The following is a 26,840-nucleotide window of genomic DNA, read 5'->3' as shown; positions in this document are numbered from 1 at the left end:
AATGCATGCCGTGCCACCAGTTTCCGGAAATGTGCACTCTTGGACATCAGGTCGTTAACATTACATTGAAGTGTGGCTGCGTCTTGAAAGATATTGTTCATTACGAGCCTTTGGAGACCCACAGACAGCGCTTTTAATCACCAAATCGTCCATCGACCAGGTCGCTTTGATTTCAGGAAGACTATTCGCTTGCGGAAGTGAGGTAATTATAGCACTTACGGCGGTGAAAAGCGTGGGAATAGGGAGTTTCTCAATAGAAAAAGCAGAACTCGCCTCGGCTCTTGCGGGTCTCGGAGCTAGTGCAATTGCTTGTCGAAAAATAGAGAGCGCGCTCACTACCATCCTAGTCTTGTACACATCGAGCAACACATTGAATTTACTACTAAAATTTCCATAGGGAACTCTATGGAGTAGCATTCAAGGCCTGAATCAAGGCAACTCTGAAAGTTTCTGTTAAATTGCCCGAGTCCTGTCATTTTCTGAAACAGACGACACCATGCCATCGTCTGATGCACTTACGAGCGTTTCAATGTGGGAAGTAGTTGAAAGTTGACGAAGAGAAGATGCGCGACATACTGAACTTTATTCCTGGGTTGCTACTTTTTTTCACTTTTTCCCTTTTGTTTCCGGAATGCTTCAGCTTATTTTATAGAGGATGAATTTGGCAAAAAAAAAATGGCATTCTAGACTGCGTGAAAAAATGCACCAAAAAGAAATAAAAGAAGAAACGCTGCCGATCTTGCACAAGGCTTTTAATCAGGATTATATCGCATGACTAACGAAATGAAAAGCTAATTTAAGCCTTAATTATTGTCGCCCCTCAGATGTTTATTCACTCATGATTGGACCACTGGGAGGACTAACGGTCGATTGTTTTCGCTCATTGCAGGAAGCCCAACAGCTTCTTAGAAAATCGTCGAGCTCAATGTGATGAGGTTTTTCCCCCGTAAACAGCTATAACCTAAATTTGTCGCAAATGTGAATTCCATGTTCGATGTTATTCGTGCCTCGTTGCAAATAATCTCGGTTGGTCACGTATTACGGCCTTTACTTGTATTTACACTCAGACAGATTCTCCCCTGCTACGAATGGTAGCCCTGCGGGAAAGTATGCTTCAGCCGATGCGAATGTGCGCTTCTGCGTCGCATTTTGCATATTCATTATAATAGTGTTCGAATGCGGAAACAGCTTTCCTCGAAGAGATCTCGACAACGCAGTGCGCACCGCCGCCGCAAATTTCACGCAACACCAATCGTCGCTGCAATCGTCGCTTAGCAGGCCTTGGCCTTCGACCGGTCTCAAGAACGGTCTTCTGAAGAGTACCCGGTCGCTTTTGTTCGGACAACTAAGCGTCCTGGCCGCAAAGCCCTTGACAAGAACAAAAAAACACTCGAGCAGATCACGCAAGAATGGCTTTGCCTCGTGAAGAGCGAGCGCCGCGGAGAGAAAGGCGCGTGCTCGGCCGATCGAGCCCCCTCGCCCCGGTCGTCCACTGGACTTCTCCGAAAGCGCAGCTTCGGGGCGAGGCCGGCGGCTGTGACGCTCGCCGGCGGCGCGTCAGCGGCGTGTGTGCGAGCGTGGCAGCGGCGCACCACGAGGACGGGCTGGCGAAGGGTGTGGAGCCAGGCCAGCGTGACGCGAGGGGCGCGTCACGTGGCCCGGTTCCCCTTTCACCTTCCGCGGTGTATTCCCGGCTTCCCATCCGGCCCCATAACCAGAGAGCGAACAACGGCGGCCCCAAACGCGGCATCCCCGAGCGGACGCGCTTGCATGGACCGCACGACAGGCCGCCGCTGCCGGGCCAGCCGCCGATCGACGACCGCATGATGCTCGCGCCGGCTCTGCTGCCGCCGCTGCTGCTGCTGGCGCTGGCCGGCCGCGCGCAGCAGCAGCAGCAGCACTTCCCCAGGACCCGGTTCCAGCCCGTGCACCGGTACCCGCCGTTGCCCAACGGCATCAAGCTCAGCCCCGAGCTCATCAACCAGGCGCTCCAGCTGCCCCCCAATGGCCACCCCCAGGGTCCCGCTCAGCAGCAGCAACAGCAGAGCTTCAGGCCCCAGCGCATGGTGCAGCTGACGATACCGCAGGGCGTGCTGCGCGGCCGCGTCCTGCGCACGCCCTCCGGCCGGGGCCTGGTCGCCTTCCTCGGCGTCCCTTACGCTGCCGCGCCCCTGGGGCCGCTGCGCTTCAAGGTGAGCACCGCTGCACCACACTGTACAGCGCATGCCCGTACATGTTACCCGTACAGGAGCGCACAACGCGTGCGCGTGCTGTACGGGAAGCATTTACGGGGGCTTCGCACTGCACCCGCGGCGGGCTCACTTGAGCGCGTCCTCAGCACAGCGCTGCGGCGACCAGTGACCTCGGGAGAGCGAGCGATCCAGCTGCACAACTGATAAACGGGGTGAGGCGAAATGGTATCGCCAGAAGTATGTGGCGACGCTCAAATGGCACGTTATCTAAATAATTTGTTCGCCTTCTTCATTTAGCGATGCAACAGTCGTACCACGAGAGCATGTATGTAAGTATTAGGCCGGCGCCCTGCACAATATTCTTTCCTCCGCAATTCTATACAAGATCTTCCTCTGCAGCAAGTGTAGAGAATATATTTATAAAGCACCAGTGTGCTGAGCCTATACAAATGAATACGGTATATGAACAGTGCTAGGTTGTAGTTGTGGTTTCTAATCTTACAATGATTCTCCTGTTTAGCGCAAGAGATGTCGCAGCTCAGTGCGTCTGTCTAGATCGTTTTACCTCTGACAAGTTGATCTTTTAATCGAAATATTTATATGAAAGCTAATGCAACAACATAACATTTGTCATCTGGGTTGTATGCTCTTCTAATTAAAAAAAAAAGGAATCCTCTTCACGTGACTGGTTCCTACTGCCAGTGACAAACGCCTCTTGAATTACACGGAAGCATGCGTTTCATGCGCGACTTGCGCGTCTGCGGGTCCTATACAGACACCACTGCAATCTTGAGGAAAACTATGTGCCACTGTTTCATCTTGCGTATGTTTTGGTCTTTCCTTTTTTTTTATTGCATAATGGTATAAAAGAGGGTGACACCGGCTACTCCCATGGCCGCATGGCAAGCAAAATGAAATCGACCGCATAAATGTACCGAAAAGCACTGAATACAGTCAAAGAGCATGAACAAATATAGGTTACGCACACCCAAGTTTAGGAAGCCACGGAAGATAGTACAAGAACATGCACGAATATGCGCAGACATGTATAAAGATGCACAGTTTGATAAATAAATAAAGATACTTGAAATTTTTCGAGGACACGTACGCACAAACGTTAACAGTTTTGAAGACAAATGGACCAATGCAAGCACACGTAGTTACATAGCGCATCACGTTACTACATAGCAACAAATAACAAACTGAAACTACCATGACGCATATGTCATCGGTAATATTGAGGCTACTGTACTAGAGGACACGAAGATGTAATATGAGCCTAAGATATCCGTATTTTCCGTTATATGTTGTGAAAAGGCCACATGATAATATAGCATGCTTTATTATTTTCTTTGTCGTCTCGATCGCATTGGAAGACACAAAGTTGTGTTGTTAGAAATGGTTGTTTGGGTTTGCATTAACGCGCGTCAATCAAGGTCAATCAAAGAAGACTACATGTGCCAACGAAGGGCGTGCGGGAAGTCGTGCTTTGTTCCCCTTTAAATACACGATAAATACAAGACGCTGGCGCCTGGAAGTGGACCCGACTACTGCATCGTAGACAATATTTACACATACAAGCACCCGCCTCGGTGGCTTATGTCAGGCTATGGTGTTGCGCTGCTGAGCACGAGGTCGCGGAATCAAATACCGGCCACGGCGGCCGCATTTCGATGCGGGCTATATGCTAAAACGCCCGCGGTCCCGTGCATTGGAGGCACGTTAAAAATCCCGTGGTGGTCAAAATTAATCCGGAGTCCCCTACTACGGCGTGTCTCATAATGAAATCGTGGTTTTGGCACGTAAAACTCCATAATTCAATACATACAAGCAACAGAGGAACATGAATAGATTTTTGTTATTAGAAGGCAGATACTGCTTGTACACGCAGCGTTCATTGGATTTGAGTACACGAGTGATCCATAGCGTAGGGGTGATCCAAATCGTGCAAATAATAATAATAAAGAAAAGGTCGCAGGAATAAGAAGAAAAAAATATAGTGACACAAGGTCAGGTTAAATAAATCACCCCCATCGGCTCATGTAGAGAACGGTTTAAGTAAAAGAAGAACAGGTGCACTATCACCCAAATCGAGTTATCAATATGAGTTATCAAATCAATATGAGTTAATGACTCATAGAAATATAGACAAGTAGTGCAGGATAAATGCAGAATATACGCGTAGCTGACTTTGTGATTTCCCACCATTATACTCAGACTTCATTAGTGGAGGAGAAAAGTACAGGTACACAAACGTTACCGGCAGTACAGTGGACGAACGCGACGTTCCATGCATGGCAGCAAATACGTTCTTAGGTAAGATTGGCGGGGTCCGCTGTGGGAGCCAGCTACTGTCGCTGTAAATGAGTTCAAAGCCCGAAGTCTTCAAAGCTGCAGGTCTTCTCTGTTTCGCCCTCATCGGAATGCCGCGGCGGGGAACCGAACCCGCGACCTCATGCCCAGCAGCACAACGCCAAAGCGGATATTAGCCCTTGTGACGTGCCCGTATGGCGCTCAGCGAACCCACGTGTTGAAACCAGTGGGCACGCCTTGCCGTAGTCCAGACCTTATACGTTAGCTTTCTCCCATGTTTTGACACCTCGCGCTTTGCAGACGCGCACTCGGTTTCGACAGGATGTGCTTCGAAACTGAGGCGAACTTGGAAGGAAAAATCATGTTTACTTATTACCCTGAAGCAAGTCTGCCGTCAAGTTGTAGGCTGCGCAGCAAGCGAGCGCGCACCCGTCAAAGGAAAGCGAGCGGAAACACGGGCCAGGCAGTGAGCCCTGCGAGTGAGGCAGTGAGCCCAACCAGGTGAGCCCTGCGTATCCGTCCGAATCACCCGTCGAGAAGGTCGGTATACCGCCGGCATCTCTTCGAAGGCGGTCGCGCGGGCTTCGGAAACTAAACTAAAACGACAGAAAGTTGCGCAACTCGTCACAGTGAACTTGGCTAAGCGATCCCGCGAGTGATGCGTCGCCGCGCGCGTGCCTGCGCGGCTCGCCACCTGTGGCTGTGAATCAGGCTTACAGCGTTGCGCAAGCGCAGTCAACGGAGACGGTCGCTCTGCGGCGACCGCCACCTTCGCTGCCTTCACCGCGGCTGCCGAAAGGAGGCGCGACCTAGACCTTCGCGTACAGTTGGCCGGACACACCCCTGCTCGTATGAATAAGCGCTGGCGCTGACTCTTACAGAACCCACAGCCTTGTTACTCATGCAGGTTCAGGCTGTATGCGTGTGTACACGCCGGAAGGTTTTCGCATGTCTGAGTAGCGACGAACGCACCTCCGCTCCTTTGTTTCCTGCGCTGCCCCTCGGCTTCTGTGCACACAGTGAAGCACGCGCACCTGGAATGGCTGAGATGCACCACTGCGCATTCAGAAGTCAGCGGCGCCAACGCAGGGAACGGCGGTATCATCGAGATGGTGACTAAAGGCAGTAATGTTTGCGGAGGAGGAGGTGGCCTGACGACGATGACGGCGGCGAAGCGGAAAGGGTGGACGGACGGATAACAGCAAACCCGGTCGCGCTTTTAGTCTGTCTCGCAGTTATTGCTCGCGTACCCAGCTTTGAATACTCGAAATGAACCCAGAGCCCTATATGCTATACGGCGTCTCTCGTAGCCTCTGTGATGCTTTCAGACACGCTAAACCCCAGCAATCAATCGCTCAATCAATCAGCACTATTCCAATGCCTCTATGAGACGTTGAACCCGTTCACTTCATTCTTTCTCTCTTACGTATACGGCGCCATAGTATAATGAGCCACAAGAATAACGCGAACCGTGAGGCTCCGTTATACATACATGTAGTGCATAAATACCCAAGAAAGTGAACGGAACGACCGCCGTCGCAGCCGTTCACTTGTTGAACCAGCGAAAGTGTCGTGCGGAGAATTTGTAGGTGTCGCGGCGGCAGTAGTTACGTTTTCTCATTTCACACATTTAACCCTCATATTAATTTGTCAGCCAAATTTTAAAAAAAGACTGTACAATTTATTAACGCTTACACACACACACACACACACGCACACACACACACACACACATATATATATATATATATATATATATATATATATATATATATATATATATATATATATATATATATAATGCGTGTCCGAGGAAAGCGTTAATAAATTGAACAGTCATATATATATATATATATATATATATATATATATATATATATATATATATATATATATATATATATATATATATATATATATGGGCGTGTTTATTTATTTATTTGTTCGTTCGTTTGTTTGTTTGTTTGTTTGTTTAGTCATAATGTCAACCTTCTGGCAGGGTTAATACAGGAGGGGTGTTTTGAAAATAGCATACACATAAACAACTTCCCAAGTTAGAGAATAAATACTACGGTGAGCACAAATACAAGAACGTGAAGCGCGCCATTAGGGAAAAAATATAATATACAAGAGTAGGAAAAACATAAATACGGTACGCTTGCAAACTCATCGATATACGTATAAAGTAAAGTGTTCTTTGTACTAGTTCTAGAAAGTCATCTATTCTATGCTGTTTTTCTTTAAGCCGCACAAGACCATTCAATTCTCTTATGCATCTAGGGGAAAAATAATAATAATATGTGTTGTTGTTGCATGAATATTTTTGAAGTGTGATATTATGAATGTGAAGTGTTTGTCTTGTTTTCTTAGTTTCTACGTATCCTGCGTGGTGTATAGTAAAACAGTTGCGCAGCAATGACATTAATCTATAAAAACTTTAGCCGATGATGTCTAGCTCGTCTTTGGAGCGTAGGTAATCCTGCACGAGAGAATAATTCTATCGGGGAATGCAGGCGTCGGTGACGGTTAAGAAATAAATCCAACCGCTTTCCGCTGCAGGTTTTCAAGCGTGTCAATACCACTGCTTCGGAATGGGAACCAGATTATATTAGCATATTCTAGAAGCGGTCTGCTCCGGAGCACCGCGAGTTGAACTTCGCTCCTCGAAGGGGCAGGACGTGTGTCGACTGAGCTCCTGAACAACACTTTGCACTGTGGTGGACGCAATTTAAATCGTGCATCCGGGACCTCAAAGTGGTGCGACGTAATGCTATACAGCGCATTTCTCTCGCATTTACCACCAAATCGCGGCTAGATTTTTTTTTACGAGGGTACTCCAGTCATCGTTATCCAGGATCTAAAAAAAAAAAAAAGAAGAAAGAAAAACTAAAAAAGCCGAACCGACGGGGAGAAAGCTTACGTGATGACGTTCGCAGTCACCACACATAATTCTGGATATCTTCTATATGCCGTCTAAGTAATAAATTATTATAATTAATAAATTAAAATAATAAATTATTTAGCTACAATTAAACTATATTGTTAAATGTTGGCTTTCTTAGCTGTTTAAGTGGGAAGGCTTTAGACCGCCGTCGAAAATACCAAATTAAGTTGTTTCCTGCGCAACATTCCCTTTACCGTGGGCGCTTTTTCTTTTCTCTTTTTCTTCTTTTTCGCTGAAAGGAAACCGCGTGAAAGCGAGAAGTTTTCCCTACGCTAAAGCGTCACGGCCGGCTGCCTTCAAGCGCGATGTGAGCAAACGAACTGGATCGCGTGCACGACCCGGTAAACTTTTCAATGCGGCTACGCATCGACGACGTTCGCGGCAGCGGCACTCTTGTCAACCACTTATCGATCAAGACGTTGCCAATCGGAACAGTGCGCGTTCTTACGCGATACCACGCGCGATACCGACGAACGACCTCTGAGAGCGCAGCTATCACGTTTTGACGGTGGGTATAGGTATGCGTCCGGTGTCGGAAGACGGGTTCATTTGTTTGGGCGCGATTCAGGGCATCGTCGTCGTGGTGCACGTGTCGCGGCCTGCGTGTTGTTTGGAATCCAGTTGAGAAACCACTTCTTTTTTTAGTGCGTAACATCCAATTAGTTAATTAGCTAACATATTAATTGTTGTTTTAAACGTTAATACGCCTATAAGGAGCTGTATGGAATGGTAAGAAACGTCAAAATTTGATGTTGCCAGCAAGGTATACACATGCCGTGTTTACTCTTTTTCCGGCAGAGAGAAAACCGGCGAAATATACAAGAAAAAAAAAAAAACACGGATGTGAGCATATATGCATCTATGCGCACTGCGCACGGAGTCGATGCGCCATTAGAAACGGGAAAGCGCGCTGTTCATCTATTACTGGGTCGAGCGGCGAAGATAACAGCAGGGACATGCTCTGCCTTGAGCGGCGATCTTTTAGAGCCCGAGATGAACAGCTTGGTTTCTTTTTTCTTTTTTTTTTCTAACCCAGGGACCGAAACATTTACTTACATCGTGTTAATCGTACACACGTCTCTCTCTACGACCGGTTCGTCAATGACTGAGCAAAATTAACAACCGTAGGGTATACGCGCAGTAATATGTAGTGAACTTTGTGATAGAGAACCATTTTATCTAGCGACATATAAAATACATCTGTTGCTAATTTATCATACCTTTCTCATATGACACATGTATCGCGGGTGCGCGGTCGCTGTAATCGAGCGGTTGGTCGGACATATATGGTTGCAATTTATTCGTTAGCCGCAGAGTCGGCTACTTCGATCGAACGCATACGGAGCCTGTTCATCCACTGCAGGATGAAAGCCTCTCCCACCGATCCTAAATTACTCCGGCCGTCTTGCGCCAACTGACACCATTTTATGCTTCCAAATTTTTTAATTTCATCAGACCACCTATAGTTCTCTGACGTCCTCGACTGCGCTTCCCTTCTCTTGGCACCCATTTTGTAACTCTACCATATACCATCGGTCATCTGCCCTACTGCGCATTACATATGACCTGTTCAAATCCATTTATTGCTCTTAATCTCAACTATATAATACCGGCTAGCCCGGTCTGATCTCTAATGCACCCCGCTGTACGTATTCCTGTTTCTTTACGTCATGCCCATCATTTTTCGTTCAGTCTCTCGTTGCGGGGTCCCCGACCACTTCTCAAGCTTGTTCGTTAACCGAAAAGTTTCTGTCACTTATGTTAGCATATACACGGGTAGAATTCAATGATTGTACACTTTTCCTTTCAAGCATAGCAATGAGCTGCCGGTCACGACTTGGTAATGTCTGCTGTATGTGATCCAACTTCCAGTATATAGGGGTATATTATTACCGACGACTTCTTCGCCCTATAGGATCTCAAGTGTTCTAAATAATTTCGGAGCCCAGCGTTCCAGACTCTCCTGCGTTTTCAATACTGGCCTTATTAGTTATTTATTTCCCCTAGCTGCCGCAAGCATTTTGGTAGCTCTCGAGTTCCTTACCCACAGGCTCTTGAAGAGTTCGCGCAGCAAAGCTATACCTGGCCGCCATTGCATGCACGCATGCTTAATAGACAAACTCGCCCATACCAGCGCTGTTTACCACTATGGAAAGACATTCAGGCCTTGACCAAAACAGAAAAACAAGAAGAAGAAGAAAAAAAAATGAGATGGTGCCGCTAATTATGTCAAACTTCCGAGAAAATATATCTTTCTTGCGTAAAGTTATCCTCGCCTAAAAAGCCCGAACGTGAGCAATCATATATTTGATCAGATAACGGCCAGCACGACTCTATCAACGGTGCAACCTAAACGTGGATCTCCAGTCAAGGTCGAAAATATTCGCTCACGGCGCTCGAGGGCATTTCTATGAATGAAAGGCGCGGTTCGCGTAAGCAAGTCAAGAATATATAGCCATGAGGAAAGTATATATTTGGCGACTGGCGTGCCAATCTGTCGGCGAGATCCATCGCAGACCGGCGTTGTTTTTTTTTTTTTCAGTGAACGATGCTTATCTGGGGTTTTCCCACCTTTAGATTGTGGTATTCAGTTAAGCCTCTTGACCTTCGGTAGCGGCACTTAGATGGCTCGCAAATGCGTCAGGATCTTCCGCGTTCATTATAGAGGACGCCTCTTATAGAACATCGTAATTAGGTGAATATATCCCTATCATTGAGTACAAATTTGTTCTAATGCTTCGCGATTTTCCAGACCGACATGTTTTTTTCTTTTTGCTTTGACGTTTCCACGCTCTTGTTTTCGAAGTCGACCCACGTTGAACACATCATACTTGTTCCTTAATCAGGTGAAATTGGAGTGGCCGGAAGTGACTACAGTAGCTGTCCCTGGATGGCGCAAACAATCAAATACTTCAGGAAGGGGTACTCCACAATGGCTCACATCCATGTGATTAATCAGGTAATTGAAAAATCCGCAGAGTATAATCAGCCTCTCTATATGGCTTTCACAGATTACAAAAATGTATTTGATTCAGTAGAGATACCAGCATTCATAGAGGCATTCCGTAATCAAGGAGTACAGGACGCTTACGTAAATATCTTGGAAAATATCTCAGATTCCACATTTACCTTAATTCTCCACAAGAAAAGTAGGAAGATACCTATAAAGAAAGGGGTCAGACAAGGAGTCACAATCTCTCCAATGCCATTCAATGAGTGCTTAAAATAAGTATTCAAGCTACTAAACTGAGAAGGCTTAGGAGGGAGGATCAACGGCGAATATCTCAGCAACCTTCAATTTCAGATGACATTGTCCTGTTCAGCAACACTGGGGACGAGTTACACCAAATGATTGTGGGACCTTAACAGAGAGAGTGTAAGAGTGGGGTTGAAGATTAATATGCAGAACACAAAGAGAATGATCAATAGTCGGGCAAGAGAACAAGAGTTCAGGATCGCCAATCAGCCTCTAGAGTCTGTGAAGGAGTACGTTTACCTAGGTCAACTAATCGCAGGGAACCCTGACCCTGAGAAGGAAATTCATAGAAGAATAAAAACGGGCTGGATCGCATACGGCAGACATCGTGGGCTCCCGACTGGAAGCTTACCGTTATCATTGAAAAGGAAGGTGTACAATCGGCGCATATTACCGGGGCTGACATATGGGGCAAAGACTTGGAGACTGACAAAAAAACTTGAGAACAAGTTAAGGACTGCGCAAAGAGCGATGGAACGAAGAGTGATAGGCATAACTTTAAAAGACAGAGAGAGAGAGCGGTTCGGATCGTGGGCAAACGTGTCTAGACGACATTCTAATTGACAGGAAGAGAAAGAAATGGCGCTGGGCAAGTCATGTAATGCGTCGAGTAGATAACCGTTAGATCATTAGGGCGATAGAATGGGTACCAAGAGAAGGGAAGCGCAGTAGAGAACGACAGAAGACTAGATGGTGCGACGAAATGAGGAAATTTGCGGGTGCTAGTTGGAGTCGGTTGGCGCAGGACAGGGGTAATTGGAGATTGCAGGGAGAGAGAGGTATTCGTCCTGCAGTGGACATAAAATAGGCTGCTGCTGCTGCTGCGGATGATGATGATGATGATGAAAAGTGAAAGGAAGCAACTGAAAATTTGTTTAAGCAGAGTCACGGATACATGTGTGTCGTGGAGAGCATAGGATACATTCTTATCGAAATGTCGGTACTTCGGCAGTTGTCATTAAGAATCCTCCAGGCTACGTCATCACATACTGCGAAATAAATCCTACGCAAACGTATATATTGCAACGTTTTGTGTGGACGGGATGCTCACATTCAATTGATGTAGCAACTTTGTCGTGTTAAAGATTACGCCGAAGTGTTACTGCACTAATACTAATATTAAAAAGAACTTTGGAACCTCCAAGAGATTTACTGTTGAGTGTACGCAGTCAAGTCGATAATTAAGTTAGCATGGGACGTTTCCTATCCGGAAGCTAGATTATTCCTCGTTCCCGAAACTCCTGGTGCGTTGCGTTGAACAAGACGTTCACGGAGGCGAGCTGATCCGTAGACGAGCCGACAGTGGCGCGTGAACAAAACTGAATCTGGAAGATGGGAGAAGCTGGCGCGAAAGGAGCGTCGGAAAGTGATTACACGTGGAGGAAAGTAATGACTTCCTAGCGGAGCGTAAGAGCTCGTCGTTCAAAAACGGCGTGAAACTGGCAGGCGGGAAAAGAAAAGGGGAAAACAAAAAAAAAAAGAAAGTCGTGTATTGCGTGCGCCACGCGGAGCGAGCGGTTTGAAAGTCGGCCAGAAAAATAGAGAGTCGCATGCACCGTCGCCAAAGTCTCGCGGCGGGCGCTGGCACAGAACGGAGAGAAAGGGGGACGCGCGCCGCCGCGACAGCAGGCACGCGCGTAGGGCGAGGCGGTCCGCCGCACGCGGAAACTGAACCCCGTTTCGGCTTTTATTATTACTATTACTTTCTTTTTTTCGCTCCGCGTTTTTCTGTCGCTTCTCTAAAACAAACGGGCACCACTGCCGGGCGCGCATCCTCTCCTTAGAGCATCGGTTCCGCTTGGCGAGGTGACGATTTGACACCGTTTTCGCGCTGGATATGGCTCGGAACGACACGGCGAACACGCGCGCGCGCGCCCCCATATTTGTGTGTCTGTGTGCGCGCCTGTATGTCGTCGGGAGGACATCGCCGATCCGAGCGCACACAAAGATGCGCGTTGTCCCCCGGCACACCTCTTGTACCCGGAGAGCCGAACGACCGAGGTCGTCCGCCTGCAGAGCCCTTTGGCCCCGATTGCGACGGCGGTTCGTGTGTCCCTGCGTATATACTGCTATACTATGTACGAACTGGGCGCGCGAATGCGGACCTATATGTGTGCGTGTGTGTGCGCATATGCGCGCGCGCCCTGGCTCGCCATTTTTTTCCCTGCGCGCGGGAGGGCGCTTTGCAACACCAAGGCAAACATCCTTTTGTGCCGAGACCGCAAGCCGGTGCGCACGTTTTGCGGTCGTGCGTGCCTGTGCTGCACACTCGGGGAGATCGTCGCATGTCGCCAGCCGTCCAACTTTGCGGTGTCGTTCATCTGGGCGCGTCGAGTATCCCCCTCCAGTTGGCTTGCTTATAGAACGGGACGCCCGACAAAAGTGTCTGTAAACAAATAGACTTACCCACCTACAGCCTTTTTCTTTTTTTGAAATCCCATTAAAGAAAGAAAAACATTGCACTACTCTCTTGTGTGAATATATGGGCTTTTTGTTGCGGTCATCAACCCGTAGAACGCTGCGCGGGCGTGGTAAACTGTCACAGTACGCGTCCTTATCACACACGTAGTACAACTATGATGGGCAATACTACAGCGCCCTACGATCAGGCAACATATCCTCGTGGAAGCCTCTCTCAAAGACGAAGGCACGTTTAACCTTGCTTAAATACACTGGTCCCAATGAGACAATTCAGTTTGTTTGCTGTGTGTTGTGGTGTGTTTTGTATGCGTTGAATATCTGGTGACGTGCACGGTGCGTATAATTTCATTTTTCATCGTACCTGTCTGAAGTAGCATGCTATAGGCGTGCCTCCAGGCAAGCCCCTCCATGATTTATCAAAGAGCTCTCTCTCTCTCTCTCTCATCTTATGAAGGCATGTATACCTGCCGTTGATTGTTGCTTGTGTTGCAGAGTGTCCAAATTGAGCGGTGATAACTCAAGGCAGAACAAACTACATACTGCACAATGCTCTCATACTCCTTCTCCTAACATGCTCATTCGCATTGTCTTCTTTTCTCCTTCATTCACTCTTTCACCGCAACGGTTTAGGTGTGACCATTGAGTGATCATACAAAGCCAACAGGCAATGAAGCCGAGGAACGCATTAGGGTGATTAACTGTGGTTGAAATTGAAATGTAGAAAATAATGAAGGGGGGGGGGGGCAAAGCGAAATGAAAGTGGACGACAAGATAACTTGTCGCCGTTGGGGACCGAACCCTCAACCTTCACATTACGCGGGTTTGGTCACCGCTATACGGGCTTGCCACCGCTACATTATAGTGTTTTTTGCTACGAAATTGGCATTCAGTGCTTCTTTCATATTTTTTAATGACATGAAAAAGAAAAGAGAGAGCGAAAGATGTAGGCGAGTGAACTATGCGCCAGGTATCCCTTGTTTTATGAACGGAAATGTTAAAGGCATCATACTTCTACACATCCCTTATGTCTATAGTTTGTGTAGATAAAAGAGTTTGGTGCAGTGAATGCATGCACAAGGACATTGCAGCGGAAGAGTCAAAATCCAGACAAAACACACCGAGGTAAATCTCAATCAAGTCAACAATGTGAACAAAAACATTAAAACAATGTGTAATGACACTACTACATGACATACGAAACGTCAGTAGACGAAAAAAAAACTGATATGAACAAAATACTTAGCTTTTGTTGAAGAGGAACATACAGTGCATGTGGGCCAAGTAATGCCACTCAACAGTGCCAGCTGCTCTAAGGAAATTCTTAAACGCTAATAATGGCTCACTATTGCATGACGCCTGTTAGCTGTGGGCTCACGAGCTTCCTCTAATCAACAACCAATACCAACAATACCCACCTACGCTTGCAGAGCCTCATCAGTCGCCAAGATACAAAGCGATGACGCATACCTTATTGCTTCGCGTAACTTGTCGCTCAGTACAGAGGCTGCCTTCGCGGCACAGAGGGTTGCAAGATTCGCGGTGGCCTGCCAATGCCGCTTTTGCTGAAGAGGAATTTGTCTCGACCCAAAGGGCATCCAAACGCAGGATGTCGCACATTACTCCCGCACTCTGAACAATTGCAATGAGGGCTGCATAATTCTACTGAAGATAACTGTATCGAGGACAGTAGAGAAAGTGTGCTACTCGCAACCAAAGTAATCACACGCAGCTTTATTGACCACTCCGAAACAGAATTGGTAACACATTTCGTAAGAACATCGATCTTACCATATAGTCAAGAAACAGGGTTGTCTCGAGTTTGGAGAATCCAGAAGGAATTCGAAGGCGCAGTGATGAGTTCATGCGGAACAGCTGTGTTGAAAATTTGAGGTGTTTCACACGGACAGCGCGATGCCTTGTGCGAGCACGCGAAGTAATATATATTTGCCTCTGACCTTCACAACGCGCTCAGTTCATGCGTGCTGTCTTTACGAGCGAATAAAACAGCGTCATCGGCGTGCTCGCCACCTATGACGCCTCAGTGGCTTTGAAGCCACCTTAAAGTGACATGACGTCCTTTCTTGGCCAAGATGTTAACGAAAACTCTCTAACCTCTAACACCAGTTATTCGTGTGCTCCACGCCGCAGGGCTGATATTAAAGACTGCAACGCAGCCTTCGAGTCGCATAAAACGGTCCATTTTCGAGGTTGTTCTTGGTTGATATGACGAAGGGCAGTACGATGCACGGGCAGTACGATGCCGTCGGGGGGGGGGGGGGGGGGCAGGAGTCATGAAACTGACAGTGGTGGCTATTGCTGGGAAGTTGATGGCCCCCGTCGAATAGCTGAGTGGCCGGAACATCAGTATAAATATGAACATGGTCGTACATCTCTGATACAAAATGAGAAGAGACAACTGTTTAAGAGCAGATGGCAGGTGAGACTTTTCTTATTCCTGGTATGGCGAGGTGCATTTCTGGTCGAACGAGAGGAAGGAGTAATCGATGGTTTAGTTGTGCAGTGAAAGACTGGTACAATGAGCAGAGTTCATAGTGAAAAAAGCTGTCAGTTCTTTTTCTGAAGCGAGGCGAGATGTTGAGAACGGGCTGGGCTGGGTGTCCAATGTGCACTCTTAGCGCTTACACGGCAATTCGCGTATTGGATGGTCCCGAGCGATAGCGATATAGTTGCCGCAGTTGATACGCATTATGGCCGGCAAACCAAGACCAACTCTGAGAGCCCGGTATGTGTAATACTCTAAGATTGGCCCTGCAAGTGTTGGCCAGTAGGGGCAAAAAGCATTTCAGAAAGCTCAGAGAGTGTGCACTGCACAATTCCAACATGTACTAAACTTCCGTAAGCTTTTCCGTCTAGAAACAGCAGGGAAATTGATGATGATGATGTGTGGTGTCTTGTGGCGCAAGGGCCAGGTTTGGCCAAAGAGCGCCATAACAAGTGGAGCAGGGAAATTGCCGTCGATCGCGTTTTCATGTATGGTCATATGAGGGCTCTGGAAGACAGCTCCATTAATGATAATTCCTAGAAATCTGTAACTCCTAGCATAAGAAGTGACCTCTCTGTTTAAAAAAAAAAGCATATAAGGTGCCACTGGTTTGAAGGAACGCCACCAGTGCGCATTTGTTTGATGGCTTTTTTTTACACTTTGACTGCAAAGGCAACCGTTGTCAAAGTAGCATCCTTTTGAAGTATTGCACATATTTGAGAACATGTCTAGCGCGAAGTTCAAGCACCTACGTCATCTACGTACATTGATAACTTGATTGTAGTTGATAGGCGTTCAACAAAGCCACTGAATGTGAGGCTGAACAGGGCAATGCTTAGTACTCTGCCCTGTGGAACGCCACGGCAGGTGTAGAGCGTCGGGTGGTTGGGTCGTCAGTCCACGCAAAGAAGGAGATCAAAGAGATCTAGACATCCATCGATTGAATTGACCCTCAAGACCAGCCATTTCGAGAGCACCGATATTGTCCTCGTAAAATACGTTTTCATATGCCCCCTTTGGCAGCTAGTAATACAGGGGCAGATAGACGATGACGACGATTTTGGATGTTGTACGCATGTGTCGAGATCGACGTCATTGTCTATCGATGATAGGTCCCGCCGAAAATCGCGCATGGAGCCGCGTATGGTCTTGGTAAACATTGTGGTTTTCGACGTACCGCTCCATGTGGGCGAGGATCACCCTTTATATTGCTTTTCCCACAACGCTAGCCTGCGCTGTTGGGCGGTGCGAGGCGAGTTCGAATGGATACTTCCCAGGCTTCAACAGCATGACCAGGGGACGTCTTCCATTCTTCGTGAAGACGAACGAACGCTTGCAAAGAGCGACAGCCACCTCAATCTCCTTCAAGTATAAGGAAGATTCATGCGGCAGTCATGAGCGACGATAATGTCACTGGAGGCTGAAAAGTCTGGAGAGTTTCCTAAGCTGGCGATCTTCGCACAGATGTGTGCAACATCAATATGCCATCGGCTCTAAGAAGTGCCAGTACTTTGAAGGGGAAGGGCTATTCAGGAAAGGCGCAGACCACGGCACGGTTTTCCATATGTGGGACCGTGGCTTTTGGGACTCTACTAACTGGCAAAACGATTTACAACTTGAGATGTCACTCCAGTGATGCTACGTTGCATCTTCTTTCGCATTTGACCGGCTCTTCTAAGGCAAGCGGTCGACTTTCTGCGCCCGCATACAGTCGTTCCACATGGCAGCGAAGCGCTCCAAGTCGCTCCAAGTTTGGGGTGTCCAAGATGAACCCGTGAGCGCTCGCACTACGTGTTATTGTTTCCCATAAACAGGAGGACGTGCCTTTTCGGGGAGTATTTTTCACGGTGAACTTAAAAGCAGTCCATTCATTTTGTCGAAGCGAATTACTTGGACCTTGTCCTGGACTTTGGCAAGAACCCAATACGCTATGCGGGAATGTGATCACTCCCGTGAGTTTTGATATCAGAAAACTAGCACATCTGGAGAATGAACGGGAGAAAAAAAGTTAAATTAAGGCAGATTCCGGAAGTAAGTCACGCTATGTAAAAACGTCGGGCTACCGCCACTCATGAGCTAAACTGAGGGTGTGGTCGCAGGCGAAGGATGCTAATCTTCGTCCTCTCGCATTTGTCCATACGCCTCCCCATGTCGAATGACGCGCATTAAGATCATCGATGAGGTCCCATGGAGCAGGACACACCGCCAATATGTTTGCTAATCTTTCTCAATAAAAGATGCTTGAAGCTGGCGATCACACTACAACCTACGAGTGTAAAATGAGCTTTTATTTTTCTTTATTCATAACAGATAAGTCAACACATTTATTGACATTGTGAGGTGTAAGTGCCCTGCGAACATAAGTGAGTTCGCGACGAACCAGCACTGACTCTGCTGCAGGTACCCTTTGTTGTGGGCATGACAGCTTCGTAGACGGATAGCCAGAGTAGTTTCAATATGTTCTTCTAACAGATCACTATAGATAAGAATGCATGTGTAAATACTAATGGCGTAATTCATAAATGAGTGATTTTAATCCCCTTGCATTCCACTGCAAGCTTGAGGCTGGTCTGACCTTTTCCCGAAAGGACGGATGGTCGCTTGCTATGTCTTTATAGGAATTCTATGACTGAACCTTACTTTCAGTGCACTTCGATCAGGTGAGGTTTCCAGCACCCGGATGATATCCATGAGGGAGCGTAGCATTGAAATAAATTGACGATCTGGTTTGGGCGTTTCACTAGCAGTAAGAGCAGACTCCGGAGGTGAGATTATGTGGTCAGGTAATTTAGACAAGCTATTAGCTCGGAAACGCAGGTCAATCATTTGTAGAAAGAATCCTACCAGCTGTCTTCCTTGCAGGGTTAGCTTTTCTTTTTCTTTTTTGACTAAAGATAAAGTCACCACAGAGGGGGCACACACCGTTCAAGCAGCCGTATTTCAGGAGGACGCTGGATGTCAACGACGCCGGCGCCGGTTAGTTTAGGCAAATTCTCTGTGGAAAAATTGACCCTAACCGTTTGCCCGAGAAAGGCGGGCTCCTTCTTGATTCGCGTGCAGATTTATAGACGGCATCATGGCAACCGTTACAGTTGGAGCACTTTACAGCAGCAGCACCGCAAGGGTCTGCCACGTGAGGCTCGGCGCATTTGAGACGCAGTGCCGAGTTGGAACAGACGGCCTTGACATCTACCACTTTCAGGCACAAACTACGCTGAAGTGGTTTTGGCACGAACGGCCGAACAGTATGTCAGAAGTGGCCCACTTGCGCGACACATGCGTGATGACAGCACCCTCATTTGCTGGTTCGGTGAGGACAGGCAAGTTCACGTTAGTATTGTCAAAATTAATGTCCTAAATTACACCCGCTGTGGACCGGGAGGAAGGAGTGGACTCTGAGCTGAGGGGATTTAGGTATATACCGGTTAACTTACGGCGGCTGATTATTGCCGGCGACAAAGAGCACACAAGTCATTCAACTTCACTATGCTGATTGACGTACAGTTTATTTATGACCTTGTCATATTAGTCTCAGAGCAAAAGTTTCAGGTATACGCGATGATAACGCATCGAAACGGAAGACGCCAACGAGTTTGACGTCAAGTTCATCAACGCAAAAAGCCTGACATGGAAAAATATCACTCTTGCTGAGTGATATCTTTGCTTAGTTTTGCCTTTGACGGCTAAGTAGGTCCTAGCACGCTTCTTAGCAGACATATTTCCCATGTTTCAATAAGTTAGTAAACAGATAACCCCAACGGCTCTGCATCCGCGTACCTGAATTGTCTTATGTGTTTCGAGGTTCTCGCCGTTTTTTTTTTTTTTTTTTTGCACTGGACTACTTCTACATGGTGAGGCAAAGCGAGCGTTGAAGAATATATCTCAGTCCGAGATTGCATAAGAAAAAAATGCGAACGTAAAGCAAAGCTTTCCCCGATCTCGCTTTTAAAATGAGATCCCACATATACTCAATAAGCTATTGGCAGCGCGCGCGCGTGGTTTTCTGCCAAACCACTTGGTAAACATCGGTACGTATATATATACGATGCAATAACTACCGACAGTGCACGGTGGCCTAAGGTTACGATATTTGTACGTCATGGTAAAAATTGGCAGTAATGCCGAATATATTTTTACGTTATTTGATTTTGCAGTTCAAGAAAGTTATTTGCGCGCCTTCACAAATAGCAATGAACACCCGCATTCAAATCGTGGTCCCAAGGCGCTGCGATGACCTCCTCTGAGAAAATCTCGGGAGGAGTACGATTGAGTGGAAAAGGATTATGTAGCGAAGTTACGGCGGGGCAGATACTGTCTGCTCACGCAAAGCGAGCAGAGACATTATATTTGGCGTTTTACACAGCTAAAGAGTCGATATGGGCAGAAACGCAAAACTAACGTCAAGTATCACTAAATTAAAGCAACAATTAATACATCAAAAACGCGAGTAATTATTTCCTAAATATGCATATGGTAGGTGATAATTTTATGTGAGTGGCAACGGAACTGTAGGACGTCAAGGCAAAAAAAAAAAAAACAAGAGAAAAGCTATAGTTTTGAAGAGTTATTTTCATTTAGAAAATAAAGGAAAACATTCTCTTATGTAAACCGAGTTGAATTGTTATTAACGAGTGTTTCTCTAAAAAAGCTGAAGGCTTACGAATATAAACAGATTTGTATGCTGCGACCATGCTTGATTTATATATTTTAGGAATGGATACAATCTGATTGTACGTGTACTCCAGTGCAATGAGCTTAAAGTAAGGATGCGGCTAGTGCGATTTTGAATGCGCTGCAGCGGAACTATATAAATGAGCACGGTGTGTGTTACCTAAGAACGTAGTGCAGTGTAGATACAGTGACTGTCAACGATGCAAGTAAATAAATATATAATGTTTTCATCGCAAGGACCCTCTCCATTGCTCTCCGCATCCCCCTAACCCCCCCCCCCTTTTTTTTTTCACTGGTAAAATATGTTGCAGAAGCTGCTCTTTGCCTTAATGCCAACTCATTGCAGCTTTGTCGAGAGCGACGGGACAACTGCAGACAGAACCCGGAGGCACATTTCCCCCTCGAAACAATGCGCGCTGTGCGCCACGGCCACTATGCCGAACCCGAGGCGTATAAATGATGTCGCCATTGGAATCCGTCCGTGCGCGCATGTGTGCGATCTATGCGTGTTTTCACACACAAGGGTGCATGCGCGTGCAAGTGAGGGACGCCGGCTGTCCTTCGGCTCCCTGCGCAAGGTCTTCGCGCTGTTCAGTGTTTTTTTTTTTTTTTTGTATCATTTCTCCTATATATCAGCAGTGGACTCTGCCGCCCAGCAGCCACGCGCACGCACGCACGAACAGCCGCCGTTGCGATGCATGAACGGCATGGAGGGGAAGAGTTCGCGGGGGAGGGGAAAGCCACCGGCCACGGACGGCCCGGCCGCATTTGAGGCAAAAGCTCGCGTTTTGGGGCCCACAAAGGCTTCCGGAAGACGAGCCAAGTCGAGGATGCCCGGCGCACACAACGGGGCGGATGCGCGGGGCCGACCGGCAGCGGGCGACAAAAGGGGACGCCGCTGATACCGCATGGGCGCGCCTGCAACCAGCGGCCGCGGCGAAACTTCGCTACACGCAGTGGCGAGCACTGCGCCCGTGTGCATCACTGCTTCACCCGGGTTCGGTGCGGCAGCGGTAATCGATCGCGCCAACCGTGATCGTGCCTATAAGACACAGACGGTCGTGTTGAAGTACACGGTCTCTCATTACAACCCTTCATGCCAGGTACCACGACGAGCGCACCTGTATATAGGCAGTGTTATTCTTTTTTTTCGTCCAGATAATGTTAGAATAACGTTTACTTATATAGACACCTCTTAACGGCCAGAGGGAGCCATATACTATGCGCTACAATTTGTGACCCCAGCGTCGCCGACTTCTGCCGCTAGGGATGCGAGGAAAATGAGACATTAAAAATGACGAACACCCACTTTTAATAGCTCGTTTGGATCTTACGCATTGATCTTTGCCGACCTGAATCACAGTCACGTTCGTGCTTATAAACTGGAGCGCAAGCATGACCAGTCCTGAGGGGCCATATACACTTGGACATTTTCAGATACCTCACACTCTTGCCTTGTGATAAGCGATCAGAGATGCCAAGGTGAATGTCTATCGCGTCCCTCCTATTTTGCGTCAACTGCTCGTTAGGCTGTGTGATCTGGCGCTGTAGTCAAATGAGGAAAGCTTCAGCGCAAAGTGCCTATATCGCCTATATGGCTTTAATCGAAAAGCGAATTACAGGAGAAAGCAGTGGCAAAATGTTACCCGGCAGCTCTTGTGTGTCTTCCTTCTTTTTTTCTTTTTTTTTTTTGTTTTTAGTGTTGCGCGTGTGTGAAGACAAGGCTTGAGAAGACAATGCGTGGGTGGGAAGACAAGGATTCAGCGACAGGTTTTGCACTTTGGCTTTAACTTGAGGGGTTGTCTGTACGCTAAGCAATCATATGTTGGCGAAAGGCCTGCGGCGCGGCTTAATTGACAACTGATATGGTTGGGTAGTGTAAAAGAACTATAAATAATACACCCTGCCGGTTTAGTCGACAATGACATCATTGGCACTCTTGTTTAGCTGCTTGTTGCATTGTATAGAGGTTCAACGGGGTGCCGTTGAGAACTAATAATAATATATGGGGTTTTACGTGCCAAAACCACTTTCTGATTATGAGGCACGCCGTAGTGGGGGACTCCGGAAATTTTGACCACCTGGGGTTCTTTAACGTGCACCTAAATCTAAGTACACGGGTGTTTTCGCATTTCGCCCCCATCGAAATGCGGCCGCCGTGGCCGGGATTCGATCCCGCGTGCCGTTGAGAACTCGAGTGCTCTGACCGGATCGTTGTCCTGAGGCCATCAAGCACAAGGAACTTTCTTTCTTTCGGCACAGCAATCATAGCTCACGCCTGCTATGTTTGAACACTATTAATCGTTGACAAAAATAAAGAACTACTTACAGTTAGCGTAATGGGAGTTATAACAATAAAAAAACCCCGCTCAGTTAATGTTTATCCGCCTACATGTCTCATTTGAAGTTTCCCTATTGCGCAAATAGGCACTTATGCGTGAATACAAGTTCGGGACGGGCAGTACCGCGTAGTTCCGCCTGTGAACGCGACTGTACGCATTACGCAAGCAACTAGCCAATTCCTTTTGTTCCTGCTGGCACTTCGAGCGACACAGTTGCGGTTACGGAAACACTTGAAAAATTGCGCTGCTACATGCGCACTTAGGCGTGACGCGTTGTTTGTCCTCCCCGGCGATCTCTCCGCACATGTGGCGCAATCTGGGAGAGACCGCTCTCGCCACCGTTGCACCTCGCTATGCTATGCGTATTTCGGCCCACACGCAAAGGATCATCTCCGAAGCCATTTCTGCCTGAGATGTCTCGAGAAGGAAAGAAGAGCAAAAGAAAACGAAAGCGATATGCTAATTGCTTTTCTGTCAGCGCGGACGTCGTCGATCATTTGCAGAAGCCGTGTTTTCCGAGCACGACTTCTGCCTAGAGCGATTGAATTCAGGCGCCAGCTGAGCACCGATGCGGAATGGGTTGCACACTGTATACAGATGCGACTTCAGTCGCAGTAACCACTGGCCAGGCAGTGCACGACGGGCGTCGAACATTCACGGTCGCGTTATTTGGGTAACAGCGAGGCGATTTTCATCGCTATAGCGATCAAGCCTGTGGGCATAGCTGTGATGTCTTTATCGATAGGGTGCTCCATCATTTAGTGCAGCCAAGGATTCGATGAAAATTCGTCTTTTCAGGTAGCATGATGATGAAGTTGTGGTTACTAGCCAAGTCAAGGCGAAAAAACGGAGACGTTTCGGAGCCAGGTACGGGTTCCTTGGTAAAGCCAATGCCACAGCAAGGAACCGGTACAGGCTCCGAAACGTCTCAGTGTTTTTGCACCTTCACTTAGTCAGTGACCGCAGCTTATTGATCATTTAGTGTATGCGGTGTGCTCCATCGAAGAGGTGACCGTTGGTGAACTATGTGGTTGTCCTGAGACCATCGAACATTCCATCTGTGACTGTCCCCAGCTTTTCGAACAGAGACGCGCGCTCTCCTCCGTCCACGATAAGTTGCAAAGCCTCCCGCTCTTGGCCTCGACCGTCCCTACGCTGCACGGTCTTGCAGCCAGCCTCTGCTAAACTTTTCCGATTGTTTTTTAAGGATGGCAGGCTTATGTAAAAGACCAAGACGACATGCCAGTGAAACTCCGCTCTTTCCTTCTGCCATTACAATTTCATCACTGCATTTCCTTTCCGTCTGTACAGCGTAGCAAACGAGATTACGAATAATTCTCCCTACATTCCTGTTTGCTCCTTTCTCTCTGTCTCTCTTTCTGTGGTTTAGTTCTGGACAGAGCAATTCCACCTGCCGACACGGCTCTCGTGCTCTACCGACTTAGACGTTTCACAGCCCACATGTGCACGCATGTTCCTTTAAGAACACTTAGCATACAGTACCATTCCCTGTAGGGTCCACTCCAGGGATCCACTGCTCCAAAGCAATTTGTAACAAACTCCTCTAAAAAGTACAACTTGCTTTAGCAAATCGGCTAGGCGTGTTCCTATTCGAAACTTCACCGTCACTATCTGTTTTTCCTTTCCTGTCTCTTATCCCGGAGGCTTGCTGCATTGAGAATGTCCGTTTCTTTTGAATACAATAGACACTTTCTTTTTCTCCGTACGCACTTCCCTTTCCTGCGCGTAGGGCAGCCAACCGGGCGCGACCTTCGTTATCCTGGACACTTTTTCTTCTCTTTCTCTCTCTCTCCCTAACAGAAGTATTGAACAACGATAGCCCACATTTTGACGGAAACCTAGTGACAGTCCGCTGGGGCCCATGGGCTCACGATATCGTGCCTTACCTATCGGAAGTGAATGGCGCGTACGGCGCTGTTTCTTACGGCTTCGTTTTTTTTTTTCCTGCTGCGTGCGCGTGCGTCACGGACGACTTTGCACACCCTCATTTCTCAAAGTGACCTTTCTATAACTCGTATCTCTCACGAACTTGCGAGCGCGCTGTGACGCGCTCGCGTACGCTGAACACACCACGAGTTTTCGGTTAGATGTTATACAAAGTGCACAGAACAGGGCTACGCTATCATGAAATGCGTGGCCGATGGTAGGATCGAAGCCTCTTTTTCGCCGTACAGCAGCCCAATGTTCAAATCATTAAGCCAAGATCACACGCATGCGTCCCTCGTGCCAATGACGCTCTTTGAAACGTATGGTGCGTGCGCCGCACGGGCAAGTTTCTCACGATCTTCCCTCGTGACAGCTATAGCGCGTTGAGGCGCTGCGTTAGACGGCGCTGCCCCCCCCCCCCCTTCCGTATCGGCCCATATTTTTCATCAGACAGATGCCTACAAAGCGGGTGAAGTCCGTCTATATTTCTATCGCGTTCAAAAAAAAAATCGCACGCCACGCACTGCAGGTCAAACCCTGATCTAATGGCAGGCTTCACCGCGCACGATTGGCTTAGAACGCAAAAGTGCTACAACAATCAGTGAAGAGGCAGGCGGTTGCTGGAACTTTTCGAAAGACGGTGGCCATCACGAGCCAGCGGTGGGATACAAGTCACTGTGTGCCGTGGTGGGTGCCCTCGGCAACACCGCGCTTCGTGGTATGCTGCGAAAGAGAGTCACCACCTCCAGAACTACCACTACACTATATAAACACTATAAACCGACGGCGTCGCCCGGTATCCGATTTGAAGCATGACCAAAAGGTGTTCGGTGGGCGAATGGGACTGACAGACGCATGTGTTTCATCATTGTTATCACCCTCATCATCATAAATTGACGAAAGAATGTGCCGCTGCTGCTGCGAATGCGAGTTTCGCCTTCCGTGTCACAAGAACTGTATTGTCGTAGTCAATGAAATTGGCTTTACCACTGCATATTTCATGTCGCCATGTCATAATGGTTCGAGGAAAAAATAATAAACTAGCTCACACGCACTGCGTGCAGTAGTTCTCATCTTTCTCTTTTCTTGCATTGCAAAAATAAAAAATGAATAATGCACGCTTCAGCGTTCACTGAGGAAATCGTTAAATGCGTAGCTGGAGCACAAGTTAGTGCCACTCCTTTTTGCATACGCGGTGAATGGCAGAAGTCTGGAAGCAAATGACGGGCGGCCCCCTTACGTTGACGGCCGTGAATTACCTCCGCGTGCAATTTCACTCGGACAGCAATCGTTTTCTTGGTATTTATTTTCTATTCTTTTGCTGGGTAACAGCGGTGGTGCGTCAGCTGCTAAAGATTCTTGGAGGCGGGCCAGGTTAGCGCAGATGGGATGAGAATGGGCTTTCAGTTCAGCTGTCCTTCAGATTACCTATCTGATTCGTAGCAAACATGCCTGGCTATGGTGTTTGTCTGCTGAGCACGAGGTGACGGGATCGAATCCCGGCCACGGCGGCCGCATTTCGATGGGGGCGAAATGCGAAAACACCCGTGTACTTAGATTTAGGTGCACGTTAAAGAACCCCAGGTGGTCGAAATTTCCGGAGTCCTCCACTACGGCCTGCCTCATAATCAGAAAGTGGTTTTGGCGCGTAAAACCCCATAATTTAATTTTTTAAACATGCCAAGAACACGCAATTTGCAGTGTGACATGAGTGGATCTATCTGTGCAGCATAGCGGCGACGCAGTGGTCAGCAACTGCGTATACAACCCGCCGCGGTAGATTGGCATTCTCTATCTTTCGAAGACCCCTCGTACATTATATCGCCGGTCGCCTTGAACCCCGGTCGAAATTAACTCGGAAGCGATCGCGTAAAATACTCATATGAAGTCACGCGCATGCCGAACTGCATGGACTATTGTATATATAATTGTATCCTTGCCGTCAGCTTACGATAGAATTGACACTAATTTCATCGAGACCATGGTGTCGTCGCAGACGATGAAAAGCAACCGTGGATTGTGTAGTAGAGCTGAAGAACAGTCAATGTACACAAAACGACGTTATCACATAGCAGCCAAAACAACACCACGGCATTACAAAGAGACTCTCAAAGCAACCTTGCGAACAACAATATCACATAACACGGCCACATTAGAAAGAAACACTCAAAGCAACAATGGGACTGTGCCTATACTTCCAGCAGATTGCGAACTGGGCCTTTTTGATAACCTGAAGTTTCCTGAAAGCAAG

General features: G+C 47.6%; 1 protein-coding gene across 1 annotated transcript in view; it reads left to right on the top strand.

Moving 5' to 3' along the window:
- Positions 1 to 1,538: 1,538 nt before the first annotated feature.
- The window catches only part of LOC142579797 (cocaine esterase-like), a 52,036-nt gene continuing 26,734 nt past the window's right edge, over positions 1,539 to 26,840 (top strand). The window contains exon 1 of the mRNA XM_075690375.1: positions 1,539 to 2,192. Coding sequence (XP_075546490.1) covers positions 1,824 to 2,192 — 369 coding nt within the window. The 5' untranslated portion in view covers positions 1,539 to 1,823. The remainder of the gene's footprint in view (positions 2,193 to 26,840) is intronic.

Source organism: Dermacentor variabilis, chromosome 1 (genome assembly GCF_050947875.1).
Source record: "Dermacentor variabilis isolate Ectoservices chromosome 1, ASM5094787v1, whole genome shotgun sequence".
Classification (NCBI taxonomy): Eukaryota; Metazoa; Arthropoda; class Arachnida; order Ixodida; family Ixodidae; genus Dermacentor; species Dermacentor variabilis.
The sequence above is the reverse complement of the archived record's forward strand: the minus strand, read 5'-3'. Positions and strand labels throughout refer to the sequence as shown.